At 51.5% G+C, this 24,125-nt stretch overlaps 1 protein-coding gene across 1 annotated transcript in view; it reads right to left on the bottom strand.

Annotated features, from left to right (window-relative positions):
- Positions 1-24,125, bottom strand: part of LOC146863614 (myosin-IIIb-like) — a 547,606-nt gene that overhangs the window by 19,154 nt on the left and 504,327 nt on the right. The window contains exons 26-27 of the mRNA XM_085627644.1: positions 15,957-16,046; positions 14,463-14,628 (exon numbers count right to left, since the gene is read on the bottom strand). Of these exons, the coding sequence (XP_085483770.1) occupies positions 14,463-14,628; positions 15,957-16,046 (256 nt within the window). The remainder of the gene's footprint in view (positions 1-14,462; positions 14,629-15,956; positions 16,047-24,125) is intronic.

The following is a 24,125-nucleotide window of genomic DNA, read 5'->3' as shown; positions in this document are numbered from 1 at the left end:
TTCGCCTTCCCCCTTGCCCCAGGTCGTGGATCAAGTCTCCGAGGGGGCTGACCTTAAAGAACTGAGGGAAACTGAGCCGCAAGAGCTTGAACCTGGTCAGGTTGAGTTTCTGGGCTCAGGGGGACCCTCCAGGGAAGACCTGGGGAAGGCACAGTTAGACTGCCCCTCACTTGAACCCCTCAGACAGCAGGCCGCTGCTGAGGCTGCAGGGAACGCCACGGGTACCCACAAAGTGTACTGGGACGATGGACTCCTGTACTCTGAGGCAAAAGACCCCAAACCTGGTGCGACCAGGAGGCTGGTCATCCCCTTGTCTCTGAGAGGTTTCCTTCTCACCTTGGCCCACGAGATTCCCCTTGCAGGTCACTTAGGCCAGAATAAGACTTGGGACAGAATTGTTCCACACTTTCACTGGCCCCACATGTCCGAAGATACGAAGGAGTTTTGCCGCTCCTGTGTCACTTGCCAAGCCAGTGGTAAGTCAGGTGGCACGACAAAGGCCCCCCTCATACCACTACCAGTGGTGGGGGTACCCTTTGAACGAGTGGGGATCGACATTGTCGGACCAATGGAACCCCAGACAGCATCAGGGCACAAGTTTATACTGGTGGTGGTGGACCACGCCACCAGGTATCCTGAAGCTATTCCCCTTAGGACCACTACGGCACCTGTGGTGGCACGGGCCCTACTTGGAGTGTTCTCCAGAGTGGGCTTCCCTAAGGAGGTCGTCTCAGACAGAGGTGCAAACTTCATGTCGGGATATCTGACTGCTATGTGGAAGGAATGTGGTGTCAACTACAAGTTCACCACACCCTATCACCCACAATGCAATGGGCTGGTTGAGAGATTCAACCGGACCCTAAAAGGGATGATTCACGGACTACCTGAAAAGCTTCGGCGGAGATGGGATGTCCTGATACCCTGCCTCTTGTTCGCCTACAGAGAGGTCCCGCAGAAGGGGGTTGGCTACAGCCCTTTTGAGCTTCTGTTCGGACATCCTGTAAGGGGACCCCTTTGTTTGGTAAAGGAAGGATGGGAGAGACCTCTCAGAAAGCCGGCATCAAACATTGTGGACTATGTGCTCGGTCTCCGCTCGCGGATGGCGGAGTACATGGAAAAGGCGTCTAAAAACCTTGAGGCGAGCCAAGAATTACAGAAAGCTTGGCACGACCAAAAGGCTGTCCGGACTGTGTACCAGCCTGGACAGAAGGTGTGGGTGCTGGAGCCAGTGGCCCCAGCAGCACTCAAAGACAAATGGTCTGGGCCCCACACGATCATTGAGCAAAAGGGAGAGGTCACCTACCTGGTAGACCTGGGAACTCCCCGGAGCCCCCACAGGGTGCTCCACGTAAACAGGCTCAAGGCGTATGTCGACAGGGAGGGCATGGGCTTGCTCATGGCCACAGATGAGGGACAGGAGGAGGAGAGTGACCCTCTCCCGGACCTGCTCTCTCAGAACCCTGACGATGGATCAGTAGATGGTGTTGTCTTTTGTGGCAGCCTCTCTGGGCATCAACAAGAGGATTGTAAACAGGTTCTTCAATCCTTTCGACATATGTTCTCTCTGACACCCAGTCAGACCAAGTGGTGTACCCACGAGGTCGACACTGGGGACAGTCTGCCCGTAAAGAGTAAAATCTATCGGCAACCTGATCATGTCAGAGACTGCATCAAGACAGAGGTGCAGAAAATGTTGGAGCTGGGAGTCATTGAACCCTCGGACAGCCCCTGGGCTAGTCCCGTAGTGCTCCTGCCGAAACCTCACACCCAGGGCGGTAAGAAAGAGATGAGGTTTTGCGTGGACTACAGAGGTCTCAATGCGGTCACTAAGACCGACGCCCACCCGATACCAAGAGCAGACGAACTTATCGACCGGTTGGCCTCGGCCAACTACTTAAGTACGTTTGACCTGACAGCTGGGTATTGGCAAATCAGGTTAGCTGAGGAGGCCAAGCCCAAAACAGCCTTTTCTACCCCGGGTGGGCATTATCAGTTCGTGGTAATGCCCTTTGGTTTGAAAAATGCACCTGCCACCTTCCAAAGGCTGGTGAATCGAGTTCTCACTGGGTTGGACGACTTCTGTGCGGCGTATCTGGACGATATCGCTGTCTTTAGCTCCACCTGGGAGGATCACCTGGTCCACCTGAGGAAAGTGTTAGAGGCCCTGCAGAAGGCAGGCCTCACTATCAAGGCCACCAAGTGCCAGATAGGGCAGACACAGGTTGTATACCTGGGCCACCTTGTAGGTGGAGGCCAGGTTCAACCATTGGAGAGCAAAATACAGGCCATCCAGGACTGGGCTCCTCCAACCACCCAGACTCAGGTTCGAGCTTTCTTGGGCCTGACTGGTTATTACCGGAAATTTGTCAGAAATTATGGATCCATTGTGACCCCGCTAAACGACCTGACAAGTAAAAAGATGCCAAAAAAAGTTCAGTGGACAGCAAGCTGTCAGAAGGCATTCGATGACCTAAAGCAGGCCATGTGCACAGCACCTATCCTAAAGAGTCCAGACTACTCCAAACCATTCATTGTCCAAACAGACGCTTCGGAGCTGGGTGTGGGAGCTGTTCTATCGCAACTGAATTTTGATGGTCATGACCAGCCCATAGCTTTTATTAGCAGGAGGCTGACCCCCAGAGAGAAGAATTGGTCAGCTATTGAGAGGGAGGCCTTTGCTGTGGTTTGGGCCCTGAAGAAGTTGAGGCCATACTTGTTTGGCACTCACTTCAAGATTCAGACCGACCATAAGCCCCTCTTGTGGCTAAATCAAATGAAGGGTGAAAACCCCAAACTACTTAGGTGGTCCATTTCCCTACAGGGGATGGACTTCACAGTGGAGCATAGACCTGGCACTGATCATGGCAATGCAGATGGGCTCTCCAGGTATTTCCACTTAGAGCAAGAAGACTCACCTGGTCAAGGTTAGCTTATTGTCCCAAAGTTTGGGGGGGGGTCATGTAGGAGAGTAGGGTCTGCAATCCTATGATCACCCAGATTTTTTGCTTTTGCTTCATTGGTTTACGACTTTCTCCGGCTGTGGGCCTGCCAATCAGACCCACAGCCTAGCTGTTCTCTCTCGAAATTAACACACATGTACGTTAGGTGCATCCACTAATTGGAACTGGGCCACCTTGTCAGTCCCTGTCTCAGCATACCACAGGTATCCAGGGCATCGGTGTACCCAGGGCCTACCAGGGGCTGAAGCATGTATTATGCCACCCCTGGAATGGCCGCCCAAATCTGACACAACTGGCTGCACGACAGCTGGGGCCACGTGGTGTAATCACCCGTTGCTGTAGGTGTAGTATTCCTACACCTAACCCTAAAATGGACACATGGATTCCTATCAGTCACTCCTATAGCAGGCCTTATCAATCCTGAAGGCAGAGTGCAGGGAATCATGTGGGACGGTGCTCTGGCGCGAGCTGAGCCCGTCGACGGCTTGCGGAACCAAGCCCTAATAGCCGTTCCATGGTGACGCGGGCCAACTACTTTTAAGGCATTATAATCCTTGCGGTTATTTGCTAACTTTGGCATCGCATCACCTATACATGTCGAGTAAGGTGTCATACGAATGGGAATACGAACCCCTCGCCAGTCCTGGTGACGGGGTTAGCATTCCCCCCTTTTAGAGGGACACGACATGGAAGTAACCTTGAACCCCGGTTAAAGTTGACTCAAGCCTCAGCATCACAAAATGGATGCTGCCACCAGACACAAGTCTGACCTCCTGCTGCTGGGGGACCTTCCAGCAAGGGGAGCTTGGACAAAGGGTTTCCTGTCGAGGGCGGTGTTAGCACCGTCCCAGACAGGGTTTGTGTATCCCAGGTAGGCAGGGCTGAAAGGAAGGTGACTGCAAGTGGCACCCCGGTGCTCACTGTGCATAGCCCGGCTCAAACCAGTTTCGGGGGCACACCAGCCCCTGAGCTGGCGCGAAGCCGGACAAAGGATCGGGGTGTAACCACCCCCCTCCTGGCTCCACCCATAGGTAGAACCTAGTCACGGGCCAGCCCCTTTCTCTTAGAATAAAGGTAGGAGCGAGTCCCCTTCCCAAATTGGATAATCAGATAATCGGATAACTCCGAATCACGAACTACTTTCCACGAAAGGAACTCTTGACTATTTCTGAAGACTCTCCCTTGTGGCTAAGGAGTAGCCACCCTGCACCAGCAGGCACCATCTAAGCGCTTGCGGTTTGCTGTAAGTCTCTCCTACGGATCAAGACTGCCCAGCTCGACGAGACCCGAGTTCCCTGCCATCTCTGACCTTTTACCTCCCTCATCAGCTCAGCTGAGAGTCGTAGGTGTGACGAGACCTGCGGGACCGGCTATCTTCAGAACCTGCACGACGCTTATCTAGCACGCCCACCGAGGGACCCTCGAGTGAGTGCACCTAGGGTTTGAGAAGCCCTAACCCTGAGCAGCTCTAGCATCGAAGTCTGCCTCCCCAGCATCCCCGAGATCTGCGTGGGGGCCCTTCCGCTCCTTGTTGTTCACCGCGTTGTTCGACCACTTGCCGACCGGCTTGTGGCCCTCTTCACGACGCACCACGATTGTTTCATCACTAGTCTGGTTGCTCCAGACTGGCTCTTGCTCCCCTTCAACAGAGGAGTACCACGGACCCTCCTGGTCCACTCCCGACGCCATCTTGACTCCCCCGCCTGGGTGGCCACTGCCAAGATCCGCTGCCCCTTCCTGGGCCCAGCATCATCGACAGCAGACACCTTCGTGGGACAGCTCGCCCTCCATCCTGGTCGCCGCCGCGCCTCCTGGTCCGAGGAACAGCCGAGTCCGACGTCACCCACTCACCTGGTCGAGGTGACTTCAGCCGGTACCCTCCTGGTACCCACACGATCGCTGGCTAGCGGTTGAGAACTGAGTCCCCTCTGCTTTCAGGTTTTCCTTCACCACCGATCCAGGCTTGGATCGCTCTGAACATCGTCACTGGTCGCCTGCCAGCAACTTCTTCTTTCAGGCTCCTGAGACTACACGAGGACTCCCGACATCCTGACGAACTTCACGCAGCCGCAGCCTCCGGGCTAGGTAACTCGAGCATCTCGGTGCTCCATCGCAGGTTCGCTCTACAAGTGTCCAGTTCCTTTTTCGTTTAGTCCCACTGATCGGATCACTCCGGAATCAGTATCTCCAGACTCTAACCATTCGCATTTCACTGTTAGTGTAGATGGTTTCTCGTGCCCCTCGGGCATTTGTGTAAATTGTGCAACTGAAGTATTTTCCTAAGAGTTTTGTAGTGTGCTTAGCTCCCTGACTCATAAAGAGCCAGGGTAGTCGTGTCATAAATAAATATCCTTTTATTTTCATAACAACTTGTGTGGTGTCCTTTCACTTGGTGTTCAAGGGGTATATGTGATGGTAAACAGCTGGCTTAACACGCCCTCTAGAGTTTAGCCTAAGACTGCTCGTATCCACGCTACTAGGATAGCTGGTCTAAAAGGTTGACTTACAACCAATCATCAATAAGGGTCGTTTGGAATGATACACAGTGATCACTAGAATAGTGAGCACTACATATCAGGCCAACTTCTCACAATTACTGATCGGAAAGGAGTGGCATTGCCATGTTTGGTATATTTAGAATGGTAGTGAAAAATCCTGCTTAGTGGTGGTGTTGAAATTTTCATTACGCTTTTACAAATGCCACACACGACTTTTACTTACCCGCACATGCAGGAGTAGCATGGTTTTAATTTTCTTCAAGGAAACAATGGAAGAGGTAGGCCCAGCAAAATGGGAATGCTAACCAAATGGCGTGAAACAACTTGAAATGTGTCTTATAATGTTGTGATAACGAGCCCGCTTCAAACCGTCGCAGACGGCCGCCAAACTGGTCTTAATTAGCTACAAAAATGGCAAACTCTGCATAAGATGGTTAGCAACACACCCGCTGAGTCTAGTAAAAATGAGTGCATGTGTACATACGTGTAATACGGCAATCATTCACAATATAAGTCCTTTAATAATACTAACACAATCATTGGTTTCAGATAAGCAGAAAGAGAAAACAGCTAAACAACAACTGACACATGGAGAGAGGATTTGAAAAACAGCTGATACTTCCTACGAAGAATAGAGGTACATCCTTCATTTCTCAGTTATGATACATTTCATAATAAAACGCATTCCTTCAGTGAAATACCAATTAATTCATTGGTTTCAGATTCCAAGTATGTTAAAAAAAAAAAAAGCCCAACCGTTGTCCACACAAAGAAAGAAGAGTTGAGGAATAACTCTTGCATTATCTCCAGTCATGAAAAGTCAAAGTATACTTTCCATTTCTTAATTTCGTGAACACAATAGATCAAAACTTAGGTGGATACAAGCTAACATAATGTATATATTATTCTTTCACCCTAAAACATCCAGTCTAGGTCCTGAAGAGAACCAATAATTCCTAGAGGTTCGCAACGAGTCGACGACAAAGGCTAGGGGATTTGTCAAAAATGAATTACGACGGACAGGGGTAAAACAATCCTAAGTATCTATCCCACCTCTAATTAGATTTGTCATAACCCTTGGCGTATTCCAAGAGGGACATGACATCTAAAGCATCTGTGATAATCACCTCTGGTTTTCGGAATCCTTCCGAATAGCTTCGGTATGTAGGTCCAAATGACCCTTACAGGGTTGTTCATGCACTGAATTTGTTTATGTTGGTCCAAATGATTCTTACGCTCTTTTTGTCGCAAAGCCCCACCCTCTGGAATGCTCTACCTCTTTCCAGCAGGAGTATTCAGAATCACCGAGCCTTTAGAAGGGCCGTGAAGACCCGGCTATTTTCTGTCTAACCCTCTGTTTCTGCGCGGTCCCCCTCTTTGAAATTCGTGCTGGGACGTCCCATTGCTGGGGCAGCCATGCGCTTTACAAATATCATAACTTAACAGTTGTTTATGTATGCAATTACCTATTAGGTGTAATTCTTCTTTGTTGTAAAACTTCTTGTTTTTATGTTTACGCCAATTTATCTATATTTTTTCAATACCTATTGGACACGTTTGATCTTGTGAACATGCTTGATGGTCTAAAAGGTCGTCTTTTACCAATGAGGAAGGAGCGAACAGTCGTTTTGTATGACATATTGAAAGTCAGTATTAAGTTCATGTGGTAACATTCCAGAAAGAAATGTGAAATAAATACACAGACCAGGGTAATACATTGATTTGACTTGGTTTTGACATAATAAGGGCATTTGAATATTCACAGCCATTTACCTTTGTTTTTTTTACACTTTTAGAAAGTAGGCATTACTCTTTGCTTACGACTCTTTGTGCTTTGCAGCCCGACTCCACTCCACGTCTAGGTCTGGGTGATACCTACGCTTGGTGCATACTTTTCAGACAGCCACGACACAGGAAGGGTTGGGTGTGACAGGGGAGACATCTACATTCATCTGCATACGGATATTGTTTGTGGGCAGGGAGAGGAACAAGTGGTTCACACTTTACATTTGTTTTGGTTGTATCCAGCCCTCACACAAAAAACTGATTTACCCCCTACTGATGTCTGGAGGTAGGCCTGGGATGAAGGGGATTGTTGCACACTTCGAAAGGTTCTCTTTGATGTGTCCCCCATTTCAATAAATACTGGACCTCCGACACCCCCAAGTTATTTCAATTTGGGGTCCTAAGGAGACTCTGCAACCAAGAGGAGCTACGCTGCCAGGAGGGACTGCCACTTGGTCACTTGCTTTGCTGTGTTTGCCTGCTGTCTGCTACGCTGCCAGGAGGGACTGCCACTTGGTCACTTGCTTTGCTGTGTTTGCCTACTGCCTGCTGTGCTGCCAGGAGGGACCGCCACTTGGTCACTTGCTTTGCTGTGTTAGCCTACTGCCTGCTGTACTGCCAGGAGGGACTGCCACTTGGTCACTTGCTTTGCTGTGTTTGCCTGCTGTCTGCTACGCTGCCAGGAGGGACTGCCACTTGGTCACTTGCTTTGCTGTGTTTGCCTGCTGTCTGCTACGCTGCCAGGAGGGACTGCCACTTGGTCACTTGCTTTGCTGTGTTTGCCTGCTGTCTGCTACGCTGCCAGGAGGGACTGCCACTTGGTCACTTGCTTTGCTGTGTTGGCCTACTGCCTGCTGTGCTGCCAGGAGGGACCGCCACTTGGTCACTTGCTTTGCTGTGTTTGCCTGCTGTCTGCTACGCTGCCAGGAGGGACTGCCACTTGGTCACTTGCTTTGCTGTGTTAGCCTGCTGCCTGCTGTACTGCTAGGAGGGACTGCCACTTGGTCACTTGCTTTGCTGTGTTAGCCTACTGCCTGCTGCGCTGCCAGGAGGGACTGCCACTTGGTCACTTGCTTTGCTGTGTTAGCCTACTACCTGCTGTGCTGCCAGGAGGGACTGCCACTTGGTCACTTGCTTTGCTGTGTTGGCCTGCTGTTTGCTACGCTGCCAGGAGTGACTGGTACTTTGCTCTGTGATTTGTTGTGTTCGCCGGCTGCTTGCTATCTCTGCAGTGAGGGAGAACTGACTCTGCCCCCTACATCCTACCAACTCCCAATAAATTCCAAGGGCTTGTTGGCTTGCCTCTGGTTCTCTTAGAGGTCTCCAGAACATCATAGACCTTGTGTTCCAGCACCTGATGCGCTTCGTTTCAAGAGCGTGCCTGTTCATAGTTAAAGGATCGGGTACGGTGTTGCCGGTCAACCCCTGCACTGCTCTATCGACGGTGAGCCTGCTCTGTTTATTTACTGCTTGTCGGTGCACCTTGTGTCCCGAGTGTCAGGAAGGAACACAGCTGTTTGGTGCCAAGGACTGAAAATCACTGCTTTCAAATACCTACACCGCTGGAAGCCTTCTGGTAACTTAGTGACCACGATGCTCTGGACATACATTGGCCTGACTCCCATGGGATGAAGGATTGAACGAATCAACCAACATCACCATGCCCCAACCGTGCCTGCTCCAGTCAGCCATGTAGCAGCGCAACGCCTCTGCTACCAGAAAAGACCCCATGTGCAAAGCCCACCGACCTCCAGAGCGGATAGTTTCAAGCAAGGTATGGAGTTCTTTGGGGGCAGCATGGCTGATTGGAGACTGGCTTCCCATGTGATGAAGTATCGGGATTTCCTGTTTTGTGTCACTTATCTACGCACTTACAAGTGCTGCTAGCGCGGGCACACAGTTTCCATACCAACAACGTGTTCAGTGACAACATAGATCGTGTCACACCGTGGCTCACCATACTTCGTGTTTTACTTAAGAGAATTGGACCCAAGTGGTCTTAGTTTTGCAGTACTGCGCTCCTCGTACGCTTGGTATATCATGGGCTACATCCTACACGGCGCTTACCCTAATTTCATTAATAGAAGTGCACCAGCTTCTAGAATTACTGTAGTTTATGTACATTGGAAGGCTCTCAAAAACTACCGTAATCCTGCTGGTAGAAGTGCAGACGTGCTAGATCTTATGTTCTGCAATTATTCATAGATTTTTAAGGTGGCCTCTAAATAAGACTGCATTACCTGCAAAGTGTTAATGGTGATTCATGTGTTTTCTTGTTCTAACCAAACTGCTGCATTTCATGCTTTGATGTTATAATGTATGTTGTTGTTTTGATTCTCGCATTGTCAGGATAACGAGTATTATTTCAGTACTGGCATAGTACGCACAGTATTTATGACTTATGTCGTTTTGGGTCTATGTTATATATAAAGTACTATAAATGTTGATATAACTTTGTGTGGAGTCTCTTTTGTGATGTGTTCATTGTGTATCTGTGTGAGTGTGTTGTGCGAACGCTTTAAACATTGCCGCTGATAAGCCTGACTGCCCTGTGCCCAGCTACCAAGGGGGTGAGCACAGGTTATCTTTGGTGTGGATCTTTTTGCCCTTACTAGAGTGGGGGTGCATATCCTAGCCAACCAGAAACCCCATTTCTAACAGCAGCATTTCTGTTCACTTCTCTTCACTGTATTGAGCCGCAGAGGCACTTTCTTGATGCTTCAAACCACTGCAATGAACACCGAGGCTGTGGCGAATAGAAGCGCTCTTTATGAACTATTTGCTCTTGAAGTCAGAACACGATTTACTGTGTTCGGAGACCAGCGACTCAGTATTGTGCCCTTCGGATTGACCTTGCAATAAGTTACTCCTCTTTTTGCAGCTCATGTACACGTGGACAGTTTGCATCCTCGCCGCCACCTCTTATGTTACAGAGAGAGACTGCACGATACAAGGGAGGACCTGACACTTTACAAACCAGGTGCTCAGATATATCTCCAAACATGATACAAGAGCGCTGCCCGACACACACCAGAAAGCAGGTGTTCAGAAATGTTTATATATATATTTTAACAAAGTCGCTCACTTCCGTGATGGTTGACACTACTCGCAGAGGGGATTTCCGGGAAAATTAAAACCACGAGTTTTACGGTCCAAGGGACTCCACAGGTTAGGGTGCGCCTTAGCGTGCGTACACCGCTGTGGTAGTCCCCCCAGGTCCTGACGAATGCTTCGTTCACCCTTTTAGAAGCAGAAACATGTTGACCTCTTTTCACTTAATCTAGGATGCAACTGGACTATTATAACTAGTTCTTACGCATCCAACACTTTCTTTTAACCGAGTCCAGTTTTCCACCATTAAAATTGTTTCTGGATAAAATTGTGACACCTTTTTAAACTTCACTTTTTCACATTATCCCCACTTTTTGCACTGTCTCCCCAAAAAAACCCAGCTCCGCTGTAGTTCAGGCGTGGCAGCACACCGGGAGGCACTCGGCCTCTCTGGTGGGAACCCAATGATGAAGCGTGTCACCAACCAGGTTGGTGAGTGAGGGCTCTTTTAAAACACAGTGAGCACTTTTCTGAAGCTAGTTCATTCTGAATGCAGGATTCATGCTTTTGTTGTTTGATTCATATTTACTCGTGTTTCCTGTAATCTGAGTGAGTGTCTTCTTATGTGCTGTGTGTACAACTAGGTCTGGTGCCACGTGATCCTGCTGGGCTCCCCTATCATTCTTTTCTACCCAGCACAACGACACATGTTTTTTCCAAGTCTTTAAAGTTTATGTGGACTCTGCAGCAAACGTTTGAACACAGGTAAATATTGCACGGACCAGTCACTTTTGAGTAAGAGTGGGTGGAAAACTCCACTCTGACACAGAATTTGCAGAGTTTTGCCCGCTTTGCCTAAAATGCGGAGTTTGGCAAAAAACTCCACCAACCGTCGCGTGGCGGAGTTTTTCTCGTGTGCAGCTCACCATTAAGTTGGCGAGCGAGAAAAAATGAGCGCTAGACCATGTCCCATGTCCCAGCGAGAATACTCAACGTGGGTAGGTTGCTACCACTTGTAGAGATTTGTAGCTAAAGGAAGAAGCTATGTTTATTTGCCAAGCCAGGAACAACACCAGGAGACCGGGAGCTAACCATAAGGAGATAGACAGAAATAAAAATCCTTGTTTATCAAATGCTAGTTACACGCTCTGGTCCAGACCCCTGAAGGGACCATGCTTGGCACCGCCCTAGGACTGGTGTATAGTGAAGGCGTCTGGTCCAGACCCCTGAAGGCACCATGCTTAGCACTGCCCTGGGACTGATGTATAGTGAAGGCGTCTGGAGGCGCCATGCTTAGCACCGCCCTGGGACTGATGTATAGTGAAGGCGTCTGCTCCAGACCCCTGAAGGTGCCAAGCTAGGCACCGCCCTGGGACTGATGTATAGGGAGGCATTTGATCCAGACCCCTGAAGGCACCATGCTTGGCACCGCCCTGGGACTGATGTATAGTGAAGGCATTTGATCCAGATTCCTGAAGGCGCCAAGCTTGGCAAAGCCATCGGACTGATGTATAGTGAAGGCATTTGATCCAGACCCCTGAAGGCGCCAAGCTTGGCACCGCCCTGGGACTGATGTATAGGGAAGGCATTTGATCCAGACCCCTGAAGGCACCAAGCTTGCCACCGCCCTGGGACTGATGTATAGTGAAGGCATTTGATCCAGACCCCTGAAGGCGCCAAGCTTGGCACCGCCCTGGGACTGATGTATAGTGAAGGCGTCTGGAGGCGCCATGCTTAGCACCGCCCTGGGACTGATGTATAGTGAAGGCATTTGATCCAGACCCCTTAAGGCGCCAAGCTTGGCACCGCCCTCGGACTGATGTATAGTGAAGGCATTTGATCCAGACCCCTGAAAGCGCCAAGCTTGGCACCGCTCTGGGACTGATGTATAGTGAAGGCGTCTGGTCCAGACCCCTGAAGGCGCTAAGCTTAGCACCGCCCACAGACTGATGTATAGGGAAGACATCTGGCCCAGACCCCTGAAGGCGGTGTGCTTAGCACCGACCTGGGACTGATGTATAAAGAAGGAGTCTGGTCCAGACCCCTGAAGGCGTCATGCTTACACCGCCCTGGGACTGATGTATAGTGAAGGAGTCTGGTCCAGACCCCTGAAGGCGTCATGCTTACACCGCCCTGGGACTGATGTATAGTGAAGGCGTCTGGTTCAGACCCCTGAAGGCACCATGCTTAACACCGCCCTGGGACTGATGTATAGTTAAGGCGTCTGGTCCAGACCCGTGAAGGCGGTATGCTTACACCGTCCTGGGAGTGATGTATAGTTAAGGCGTCTAGTCCAGACCCCTGAAGGCGTCATGCTTACACCGCCCTGGGACTGATGTATAGTGAAGGCGTCTGGTTCAGACCCCTGAAGGCGCCATGCTTAACACCGCCCTGGGACTGATGTATAGCTAAGGCGTCTGGTCCAGACCCCTGTAGGCAGTATGCTTACACCGTCCTGGGACTGATGTATAGTGAAGGCGTCTGGTCCAGACCCCTGAAGGCATCATGCTTACACCGCCCTGGGACGGATGTATATATATTGAAGGCGTCTGATCCAGACCCCGGAAGGCGGTATGCTTAGCACCGCCCTGGGACTGATGTTTAGTGAAGGTGTCTGGTCCAGACCCCTGAAGGCGGTATGCTTACACCGTCCTGGGACTGATGTATAGTGAAGGCGTCTGGTCCAGACCCCTGAAGGCATCATGCTTACACCGCCCTGGGACGGATGTATATTGAAGGCGTCTGATCCAGACCCCGGAAGGCGGTATGCTTAGCACCGCCCTGGGACTGATGTATAGTGAAGGTGTCTGTTCCAGACCCCTGAAGGCGGTATGCTTACACCGTCCTGGGACTGATGTATAGTTAAGGCGTCTGGTCCAGACCCCTGAAGGCGTCATGCTTACACCGCCCTGGGACGGATGTATATTGAAGGCGTCTGATCCAGACACCGGAAGGCGGTATGCTTACACCGCTCTGGGACTGATGTATAGTGAAGGCGTCTAGTCCAGACCCCAGAAGGCATCATGCTTACACCGTCCTGGGACGGATGTATATTGAAGGAGTCTGATCCAGACACCGGAAGGCGGTATGCTTATACCGCTCTGGGACTGATGTATAGTGAAGGCTTCTAGTCCAGACCCCAGAAGGCATCATGCTTACACCGCCCTGGGACGGATGTATATTGAAGGCGTCTGATCCAGACCCCGGAAGGCGGTAGCCCTGGGACTGATGTATAGTGAAGGCGTCTGGTCCAGACCCCTGAAGGCGTCATGCTTATACCGCCCTGGAACTGATGTACAGTGAAGGCGTCTGGTCCAGACCCCTGAAGGCGTCATGCTTACACTGCCCTGGGACTGATGTATAGTGAAGGCGTCTGGTCCAGACCCCTGATGGCGGTATGCTTACACCGTCCTGGGACTGATGTATAGTGAAGGCGTCTGGTCCAGACCCCTGAAGGCATCATGCTTACACCGCCCTGGGACTGATGTATAGTTAAGGCGTCTGGTCCAGACCCCTGTAGGCAGTATGCTTAGCACCGCCCTGGGACGGATGTATATTGAAGGTGTCTGGTCCAGACCCCTGAAGTCGGTATGCTTAGCACCGCCCTGGGACGGATGTATATTGAAGGCGTCTGATCCAGACCCCGGAAGGCGGTATGCTTAGCACCGCCCTGGGACTGATGTATAGTGAAGGCGTCTGGTCCAGACCCCTGAAGGCGTCATGCTTACACCGCCCTGGAACTGATGTATAGTGAAGGCGTCTGGTCCAGACCCCTGAAGGCGTCATGCTTACACTGCCCTGGGACTGATGTATAGTGAAGGCGTCTGGTCCAGACCCCTGAAGGCGTCATGCTTAACACCACCCTGGGACTAATGGATATTGAAGGCATCTGATCCAGACCCCGGAAGGCGGTATGCTTAGCACCGCCCTGGGACTGATGAATAGTGAAGACGTCTGGTTCAGACCCCTGTAGGCAGTATGCTTAGCACCGCCCTGGGACTGATGTATAGTTAAGGCGTCTGGTCCAGACCCCTGAAGGCGTCATGCTTAACACCGCCCTGGGACTGATGTACAGTGATGGATCTCAGGGAGAGGCCAAGGGGAAAACATAAGGACGTCCAGTGCGGGATATCACACACAAGTCCGCAGAGGTCAGCAAAGGACTCACGTGTTCACATGGCTCTGTCAGCTTCTCCATGGAGGGCTGTAAGCCGATCACCTTGTGGTACTCCACCAGGTGAGTGAGCGATGTGTGGACTCGGTCCTCCCCGGGGATCACGTAGCGTCCATTCGACTTCATCTCAATCATGTAGTGCAGGCATCGGGCCGCACCCCTGTGAAAAAATAAGAATTCTTGTTATCATCAAACATGCCTGGAACCCTTCTCAGAATGGCTCATGGGTGCTACCTCCTGTGGGGTACAGGATGATGTGGTCCCTACAGATGTTTTTGGGGAGCAAGCAGTTTAAAAAGTGTGTTGGTGAGATAGATCTATTGAAATCAGTTTGTAGCGAAGGACCTATTACATCACGGATGAACATAAATTGACGCACTAGTCACCATAATAAATGGTAGTGTGCAGTGTTAAAAAACACAGGCACCCCAGCAAAGCTGTCCAGCGAATTGGTCTCTCCTGTGCGCCATGTAGTGGTTTCACCATTGAGGCATTTACACATCACCAATGATGGGAGGTGCTCTCACACACATGCTACGGATTGATCTCTGCAGCTCAACAGTCATGGGAGGGGCTCTCACACACATGCAATGGGATAATCTTTGCGGCTCACCAGTGATGGGAGGTGCTCTCACAAACATGCTACGGATTGATCTCTGCAGCTCAACAGTCATGGGAGGGGCTCTCACACACATGCTATGAGATGATCTCTGCAGCTCACCAGTGATGGGAGGGGCTCTCATACACATGCTACGGGATGATCTTTGCAGCTCACCTGTGATGGGAGGGGCTCTCACACATGCTACGGATTGATCTCTGCAGCTCAACAGTCATGGGAGGGGCTCTCACACACATGATATGATCTCTGCTGCACACCAGAGATGGGAGGTGCTCTCACTCACATGCTACGGGTCGATCTCTGCAGATCAGCAGTGATGAAAGGTGCATTCACCCTTATGCTATGGGTCGATCTATGGATCTCACCAGTGAGGGGAGGTGCTCTCACCCACATGCTATGGGTCGATCTCTGGATCTCACCAGTGATGGGAGGTGCTCTCACACATGCAATGGGTCAATCGCTGCCGCTCGCCAGTGATGGGAGGTGCTCTCACACATGCAATGGGTTAATCGCTGCCGCTCACCAGTGATGGGAGGTGCTCTCGCCCACATGCTACGGGTCGATCTCTGCAGCTCACCAGTGATGGGAGGTGCTCTCACACATGCAGTGGGTCGATCTCTGAATCTCACCAGTGATGGGAGGTGCTCTCAAACACATGCAATGGGTCGATCTCTGGCGCTCACCAGTGATGGGAGGTGGACTCACCCACCTGCTACGGGTCTATCTCTGCCACTCACCAGTGATGGAAGGTGCACTCACCCACATGCTATGGCTTGATCGCTGCAGCTCACCTGTGATGGGAGGTGCTCTCACCCACATGCCATGGGTTGATCTCTGTAGCTCACCAGTAGTGTTGGAGAAGCTCTTACCTGTAGGATAAGGTGTATCCTTCCCTGGTTTGGCTCAGTCGGATAAGGAAAGAGCCCAGTGGCTTCTCCACCAGCATGTTCTCAGCTTCTCTGTGACATGAGAGCAAGAAAAAGTAAAAAATAAGTTAAATTAGTGTTGGTTTCATGCACCTTGAGTTTAATGACACTTGAAATTTTAATTACCACTTAATGGACTTCCTTTTCACTTCTCTTCTAGTGTGACACAGTGCACACAGTGACTCTGTGTAGGAGAGTAGGATCTGCTTCACATGGGTACCCCCTCTTTTTGCTGGTGTTTCACAGTTTTTCGACCTTAGTCTGGCTGTGGCCCTGCTAATCATGACCGCAGCCTAGCTGCTTCCGCTCTAAAATGGTTTCCATGTACATAAGGTACATATCTAATTGGATTCTGGAGTGCCTTATAAGCCCCTAGTATATGGTATACTATGTACCTAGAGCATAGGTACCTCAGAGGCCTACCAGGGGCTGAATCATGCATTATGCCACCCCTGGGAAGCACTCCAAAATGACACCACAGGTCTGCTACTGCAGCCTGGGTAAGGGTGTGCTTGCACCCCTTACTGTGGTATAGGCTACCTATATCACTACCCTATACAGACACATATAAACCTATAAGCCACTCCTATGGCAGGCCTTGACACTCCTGAAGGCAGAGTGCTTGGTTTTATGTGAGAGGGTGCCCAAGCATGAGCTGAGCCCCTCTGCAGCATTCGGAGACCCTTCTCTGATGCTGTTTGTAGTGCAGCCTGACCATATACTCTTAAGTGCATTATAACCTCGCGGTAAATGCTAACTTTGGAATGGCTGCATCAAAACATGTCGTATTTGGTGTCAAACGCTTTGGAATACTACCCCCCCCCCCCCCCCACCAATTGTGGCGGCGGGGGTAGCATTCCACCCTTCTAGAGGGAGAGACATGTTCACACTGGCTAAACCCGGTAGGACTTTCCTGAGCCCTGGCATCCCAAAATGGATGCCTCTGCCACAGACACGGGTCTGGCCTCCTGCTGCTGACCGAAACTCCGGCAGGAGAGGCCTGGACAATAGGTTTTCTGTCGAAGGGAGGTGTGGCCACCACCCCAGACAGGCTGATGTGTATTGGGGCTGGGCGGGAGCACTCTCTGGTGCTTTGAAGTCCTGCACTGGGGGCACACTTGGTGTCCCTGTGCATACTCCAGTTCAAACCGGTTGCAGGGGCTACCTGCCCCTGCTCTGGCGCGAAACTGGACAAAGGAAATGGGTGTAACCACCCCTCTTTCCTGGACAACCCATAGGTGGGGCCTTAGAGTTAATCCATCCCCTAAACTTACTATACATAAAGGAATCCAGGCCCTAGGACTTTAGATTGCCCTGGACGAAACTCTGCAACATATATCCTGGACCTTCGACGTTCTATCCTGACTAGAAGACTGAAGAAATCTCCCTTGGGGTCAAGGAGTGACTCCCCTGCTTGGCAGGCACCAAAGAAGCAACTGACCGGTCTGCATTGCTGAAGCTCCCGCCGGACGCCGAAGTCTCTGCATCACCAGAGGTAGATTTCCAGACTTCCCCGAGGCTACCCTGAGTCCACAGCAAAGCTGAGGCCCGTGGCTATCGTGGGTGACGTGGAACCATGACCCCTGGACACTGAACTTTTGCAGCAACACTATCTTCCTGGTCCTCCTCAAAGTTGTGCTTTGGGCTCCGAGTAGCCCCAGCCTTGAGCACCTCCTTTACCAAAGATTGTTGGCCTCCACTCCACGAGTGACCCGTGGGCAAGCTCCAAGTGCAACCACTCGAGGCTCCTTCGCGATCACTAGCCCATTGGCTAGCAGGTCCCCATGAAGGCAACTCCTTTTCTGATTGGGATTTCCTGGTTGCTCCAGACGTGCCCTTACTTAACCTCGCTGGGTGAGTCCATCAGACCTTGCTGGTCTGCACCGCAGTCCTTTCTCTGAATTCCAGTGACTTGCCGTTGCCAAGGCTTGTTGGGCCCAATCTGGTCGCCGACACCACAGCACTCGACAGACTTTGTGGGACAGCTCGAATCTGGCTCGTGGACTTCGTCGACGCCTCCCGGACGTAATGGCTGAAGAGTCAAGACACCCATCACCTCACCTGACATCTGTGGGCATTGGTCCATCCTGCCCTCGGTCACTAGCAAGTGACCCAGACTCTGTCCCCTCTGCTTTCAGGTTCCTTACATCCTAGATCCAGGCTTGGAACTCCACGGACACTTCTCCTCTTCACGGCAGCAGCAGTTCTTTTCAGGCTTCCATCGAAATCGACGACGCGAAGCGACACCAAAAGGCACCTATGCACCCGGCTTCCCTGGGTGAGGTAACTCAAGTACTCCGGTGCTCACGTGGGTGCTAGCCCTAGAACTATCCATGTCCAAAAGGGTTTGGTCCTGACTCGATTAGAAGTGTCCCTAATCTTTACATTTCACACTGCATACAGTCCCCGTAGGTCCCCTGTGTCACTACCTTGGGAGGTTCCTTGGGGCCCTAGCTATTCTACAGGCTCTAGGCCTAGTGTCTATCCCAGACGTGGTTCTTATACCACTTTTTTGGTATATGGTTTAGTACGCCCCTAGGGCCCAAACGTGTATTTGTGCTTTTACTGATGATTGCTATATTGTAACTTAAGTACTTCGAACTCCAGTCTCATAAAGAGACTAGAGGTGTGTGTTAACCTGAATACATATATTTTAAATATATACCTGGTGTGGTTGTCCTTTCATTTGGTCATTCAAGAGATTATAGACTGGTGAAACAAGCTGCTTTACATTCCTTCAAGACTTAGCCTGAAGGCTGCTCTCCATAGCTACCACTAGGATAGCTTTCAATAAAGGTTGTCTTTAACCTATCACCATAAGGGGTTGTTTGTACTGATACAAGGTGCCCACTAGAACTAGTGGACAGCATATATCAGGACACCTTCTCACACTCAGGTTAGAAGGCTGAAGTTTGACCCAACTTGGGGAAAATGGAGACATCATAAAAAAAGGCTGTCTTATCGAGACAGCGAGGATAACGATTTGTTCTCTTCTTCACACAGTTCTTTACTATTCATAAATACACATTGTGACAGCAAACCGTGTATGGCAGGACACACATTCAGTAAAAACTGTCTGCGCTCCCCCGCCGGACGTCTGCGCATGTGCAGCAGAGCAGAAGACATTCTTAGGGCTCTGATCCGCAAGTGTTAGGGTAAGACCAAGCACCTTGGGAAAAAAAATCCACAACTTTTTGTTTGCTGGGAGTGTTCACATTTCCCTGGGAAGGTAATTGTAGAAGTTACCATTATGCCTTAGAGATGCCCGGGTAACAAAAGCAGTGTTCTCCTGTGTGGAGCAGGGGGGCACACTGTGGTTTACTGTGAATGCAGTCTGAGAGGAACAGCCTTGGGGGTCCTCTGAGCACTGCTTGTGAGGTGGTGGCAGGGTCAGCCAGCTTAGAGGTGGTGCATACCACCACCACCACCACCACCACCACTCCATCCCCACCCTGACCTAGGAGACACTGTTGGTAAAGACATTTACACATTTCAGCATCAGGAGATCTGCACCCCACCAGTGCACAGGCAGGTAGAAGCACGCGGCTCAGGGCTCACAGGAACAGAACAGTGATAGCACCAATGGGAACACTCCTGTGACTGAAGACTGATGCCGCTGGCAGGAGTGTGGCTCACACCTAGTGTCCTCTCTGTACCTCATGAAACAGTCAAGGAAATGTAAATAAAAGATTAGAAGAACTGAAGCCACTGCCGCATGCACTCATAGGTCTTCCTCTGGTCAACTGTAAAATTTGCACCATTTATCAAAACACTGGAAATTGTTTTACCCTGATTTCTCACAGTTGCTTTTGATTGGGCTTGACTGAGTTTTTTCAGTACAAAAAGAAAAAAAGGAAACATCAGGGAAACATAACTAACCATGTGGTTTGCTTCTCTACAACTCTTGCCTGGACTTGCCACACAACTTGGGCATCCTACTGATGGTCTCCTTCACCTGTGTGCTGGACTCGACTGCTAGGAGCATGTCCATGGCAGCCTAGTGGACGACAACTAAAGGTACAGAAGCAAAGGCGGGCCCTTTTCAGTGAGTAAATCCTACGGTAAAATGTGGGGACCCTCAAGCCTGATTAACCAGCCACAGGACAAAGGGCCAGGTTTAGATCACAGCACAAGGGCTACTCTGTCACAACGGTGACAGATATCCCGTCCACCGAGATATAAATCCTGTTGTATCCTATGGGATTTATATTTGGGTGGATGGGATCACCATCACCGCTGTGACGGAGTAACCTTCCGCAGAGGTCTAAATCACGCCCATGATCTACGTGGTGAGAGATCGGGCCCTGATCACCTTTACCACAACACACGAGGCGTATATGAAGATGATAATCCTCCTCAGCTCACACGAGGGAGCTCCCCGCCCCTCTCTGAGGGTCCCTGGAGGGCCCCGATCACCTTAACCACGACACACGAGGCGTATATGAAGATGATGATCCTCCTCGGCTCACACGAGGGAGCTCCCCGCCCCTCTGAGGGTCCGGCCATGATCACCTTCACCACGACACACAAGGCGTATATGAAGATGATAATCCTCCTCAGCTCACACGAGGGAGCTCGCCGCCCCACTCCGAGGGTCCCTGCGAGGCCCCGATCACCTTCACCACGACACACGAGGCGTATATGAAAATGATGATGCTCCTCAGCTCACACGAGGGAGCTCCCCGCCCCTCTCCGAGGGTCCAGCCCCGATCACCTTCACCACGACACACGAGGCGTATATGAAGATGATGATGATCCTCCTCAGCTCACAGGAGGGAGCTCCTCACCCCTCTGAGGGTCCGGTCCTGATTACCTTCACCACGACACACAAGGCGTATATGAAGATGATGATCCTCCTCAGCTCACACGAGGGAGCTCCCCGCCCCTCTCCGAGGGTCCCTGGGAGGCCCCGATCACCTTCACCACGACACACGAGGCATATATGAAGATGATGATCCTCCTCAGCTCACATGAGGGAGCTCCCCGCCCCTCTCTGAGGGTCCCTGGGAGGCCCCGATCACCTTCACCACGACACACGATGCGTATATGAAGATGATGATCCTCCTCAGCTCACATGAGGGAGCTCCCAGCCCCACTCCGAGGGTCCGGCCCTGATCACCTTCACCACGACACACGAGGCGTATATGAAGATGATGATCCTCCTCAGTTCTCACGAGGGAGCTCCTCACCCCTCTCCAAGGATCCTGGGAGGCCCCGATCACCTTCACCACGACACAAAAGGCTTATATGAAGATGATGATCCTCCTCAGCTCAAACGAGGGAGCTCCCCGCCCCTCTCCGAGGGTCCCTGGGAGGCCCCGATCACCTTCACCACGACACACGAGGCGTATATGAGGATGATGATCCTCCTCAGCTCACACGAGGGAGCTCCTCGCCCCTCTCCGAGGGTCCAGCCCTGATCACCTTCACCACGACACACAAGGCATATATGAAGATGATGATCCTCCTCAGCTCACACGAGGGAGCTCCTCGCCCCTCTCCGAGGGTCCAGCCCTGATAACCTTCACCACGACACACGAGGCGTATATGAAGATGATGATCCTCCTCAGCTCACACGAGGGAGCTCCCAGCCCCACTCCGAGGGTCCGGCCCTGATCACCTTCACCACGACACACGAGGCGTATGTGAAGATGATGATCCTCCTCAGCTCACACGAGGGAGCTCCTCACCCCTCTCCAAGGATCCCTGGGAGGCCCCGATCACCTTCACCACGACACACGAGGCATATATGAAGATGATGATCCTCCTCAGCTCACACGAGGGAGCTCCCCGCCCCTCTCCGAGGGTCCCTGGGAGGCCCCGATCACCTTCACCACGACAGACGAGGTGTATATGAAGATGATGATCCTCCTTAGCTCACACGAGGGAGCTTCCCGCCCCTCTCTGAGGGTCCGGCCCTGATCACCTTCACCACGACACAAAAGGCTTATATGAAGATGATGATCCTCCTCAGCTCAAACAAGGGAGCTCCCCGCCCCTCTCCGAGGGTCCCTGGGAGGCCCCGATCACCTTCACCACGACACATGAGGCGTATATGAGGATGATGATCCTCCTCAGCTCACACGAGGGAGCTCCTCGCCCCTCTCCGAGGGTCCAGCTCTGATCACCTTCACCACGACACACGAGGCGTATACGAAGATTATAATCCTCCTCAGCTCACACGAGGAGCTCCCTGCCCCTCTGAGGGTCCAGCTCTGATCACCTTCACCACAACACACGAGGCATATATGAAGATGATGAGCCTCCTCCGCTCACACGAGGGAGCTCCCCGCCCCTCTCCGAGGGTCCGGCCCTGATCACCTTCACCACGACACACGAGGCGTATATGAAGATGATGATCCTCCTCAGCCCACACGAGGGAGCTCCCCGCCCCTCTCTGAGGGTCCCTGGGAGGCCCCGATCACCTACACCACGACACACGAGGCGTATATGAAGATGATGATCCTCCTCAGCTCACACGAGGGAGCTCCCCACCCCTCACCAAGGGTCCCCGAACACCTTCACCACGACACACGAGGCGTATATGAAGATGATGATCCTCCTCAGCTCATACGAGGGAGTTCCCCGCCCCTCTCAGAGGGTCCGGCCCTGATCACCTTCACCACAACACACGAGGCATATATGAAGATGATGAACCTCCTCAGCTCACACGAGGGAGCTCCCCGCCCCTCTCTGAGGGTCCCGGGAGTCCCTCTCCCCATTCCTTATGAGCTAAGGATCCACGCATAGGTCTGGGAGCTCAAGCAAGGAATAGTCCCTGGTGCGACATCCATATGAGGACGGGTATGCCAGGAGCCCCTTGGAGGGATATCCAGCTTTTTTTACCATCTCAATCCTTCCAAAAGGGTATAGGAATAACCAAGATTTTCCCAGCCACAAGATTGCACTTTTTGAGTCCAAACAAGCGAAATTCTTTGACGTTCCAGCTTCACAGTGTCTCCAACAGAAATGGTCCATCCCCACTCACGGAGAGTGGAGGGGAGGCGTGATCTGAGGAGATACCTACTAATGATTCATGCTATGGCCGCCTGTCCAGGCCTTTGGTAGTCTCTTAGTGCATGTCCGAAACCTCGAGGAGACACCGTCTAGGCTCATGCAATCACCCTCCCCTGCCCTGGGGCTGATAGAGAAGAGTTGGTCCTGGTAGCTCTAACAGCTTCCAGTCTTCACCTGAACTGCATTGCACACACAGATCATATTGTTTGGCTCCACACCAGACACGCCAAGCAAGCCTCCAGCTAGTAACACGCTCTATCCCCATTTCTACTCAGCCTCAAGTCTTGTATTATACGACGCTGTGACTAAGAGCCAGCCCACGCATAACTTGGAGATTCTCGGTCTCCAAGGGCACATCTAGTCGAACCCCCTGCCTGTGGAACGCATAATTCAATTTCATTGCTGACCTTGTCTATGGAAATGCAAGTATGTTCCCACCTCCACTAACCAGAACACCCAAGACCTGGTCTCTGCAAACGTGCTCAAAGGCCACTCTAGATGGCATTACAATAGATAGAAGGGCATGGAGCCTGCACAGAGATCCTACAAGGACGGGAGTGCCCAAAGGCTGAAGCGACTGCACAGCTGTGGTAGCTGAACCCCAAGAATAAGAACCAAGGATTCCCTGGGTTTCCATAATAGAATGTCCTTAAAAGACCATCTGAGCCCCGTGGAAAAGGAGAAGAATACTTAGGACTTCAAGGATCTCAGGCCTGACGTCCACAAGAGACCGGGTGAGCGTATAAGAAAAGGAACGGAGACGGCCAACGTTCCATCACTTCATGTCTGGAGTCCACAGGAACCCAGATGAGTTTGAGAGATACGAAATTAAGACACAAAGGGCTAACAATATGTTAGGCCTGATGTCCCTAGAAGACCACATGACCCCAAGGACAAGGACTGAAGAAAGTCTGGGCTTCCTTGATCCTGGACCAGGGTATGAGATGAGGAATAAAGATGCACTGCGCTTCCATCGCATCAGGACCGGGGTCCTCAGGACACTGGCCCTGATCACAAGGAATAAAGATGCCCGGGGCTGCATCGCACCAGGACTATGAGGCTTCGGGTCCAGATGAGACAACTGGACCCGTAGCA

Source organism: Triturus cristatus, chromosome 2_1 (assembly GCF_964204655.1).
Source record: "Triturus cristatus chromosome 2_1, aTriCri1.1, whole genome shotgun sequence".
Taxonomy (NCBI): domain Eukaryota; kingdom Metazoa; phylum Chordata; class Amphibia; order Caudata; family Salamandridae; genus Triturus; species Triturus cristatus.
This window is presented reverse-complemented; position numbering and strand designations above follow the sequence as displayed.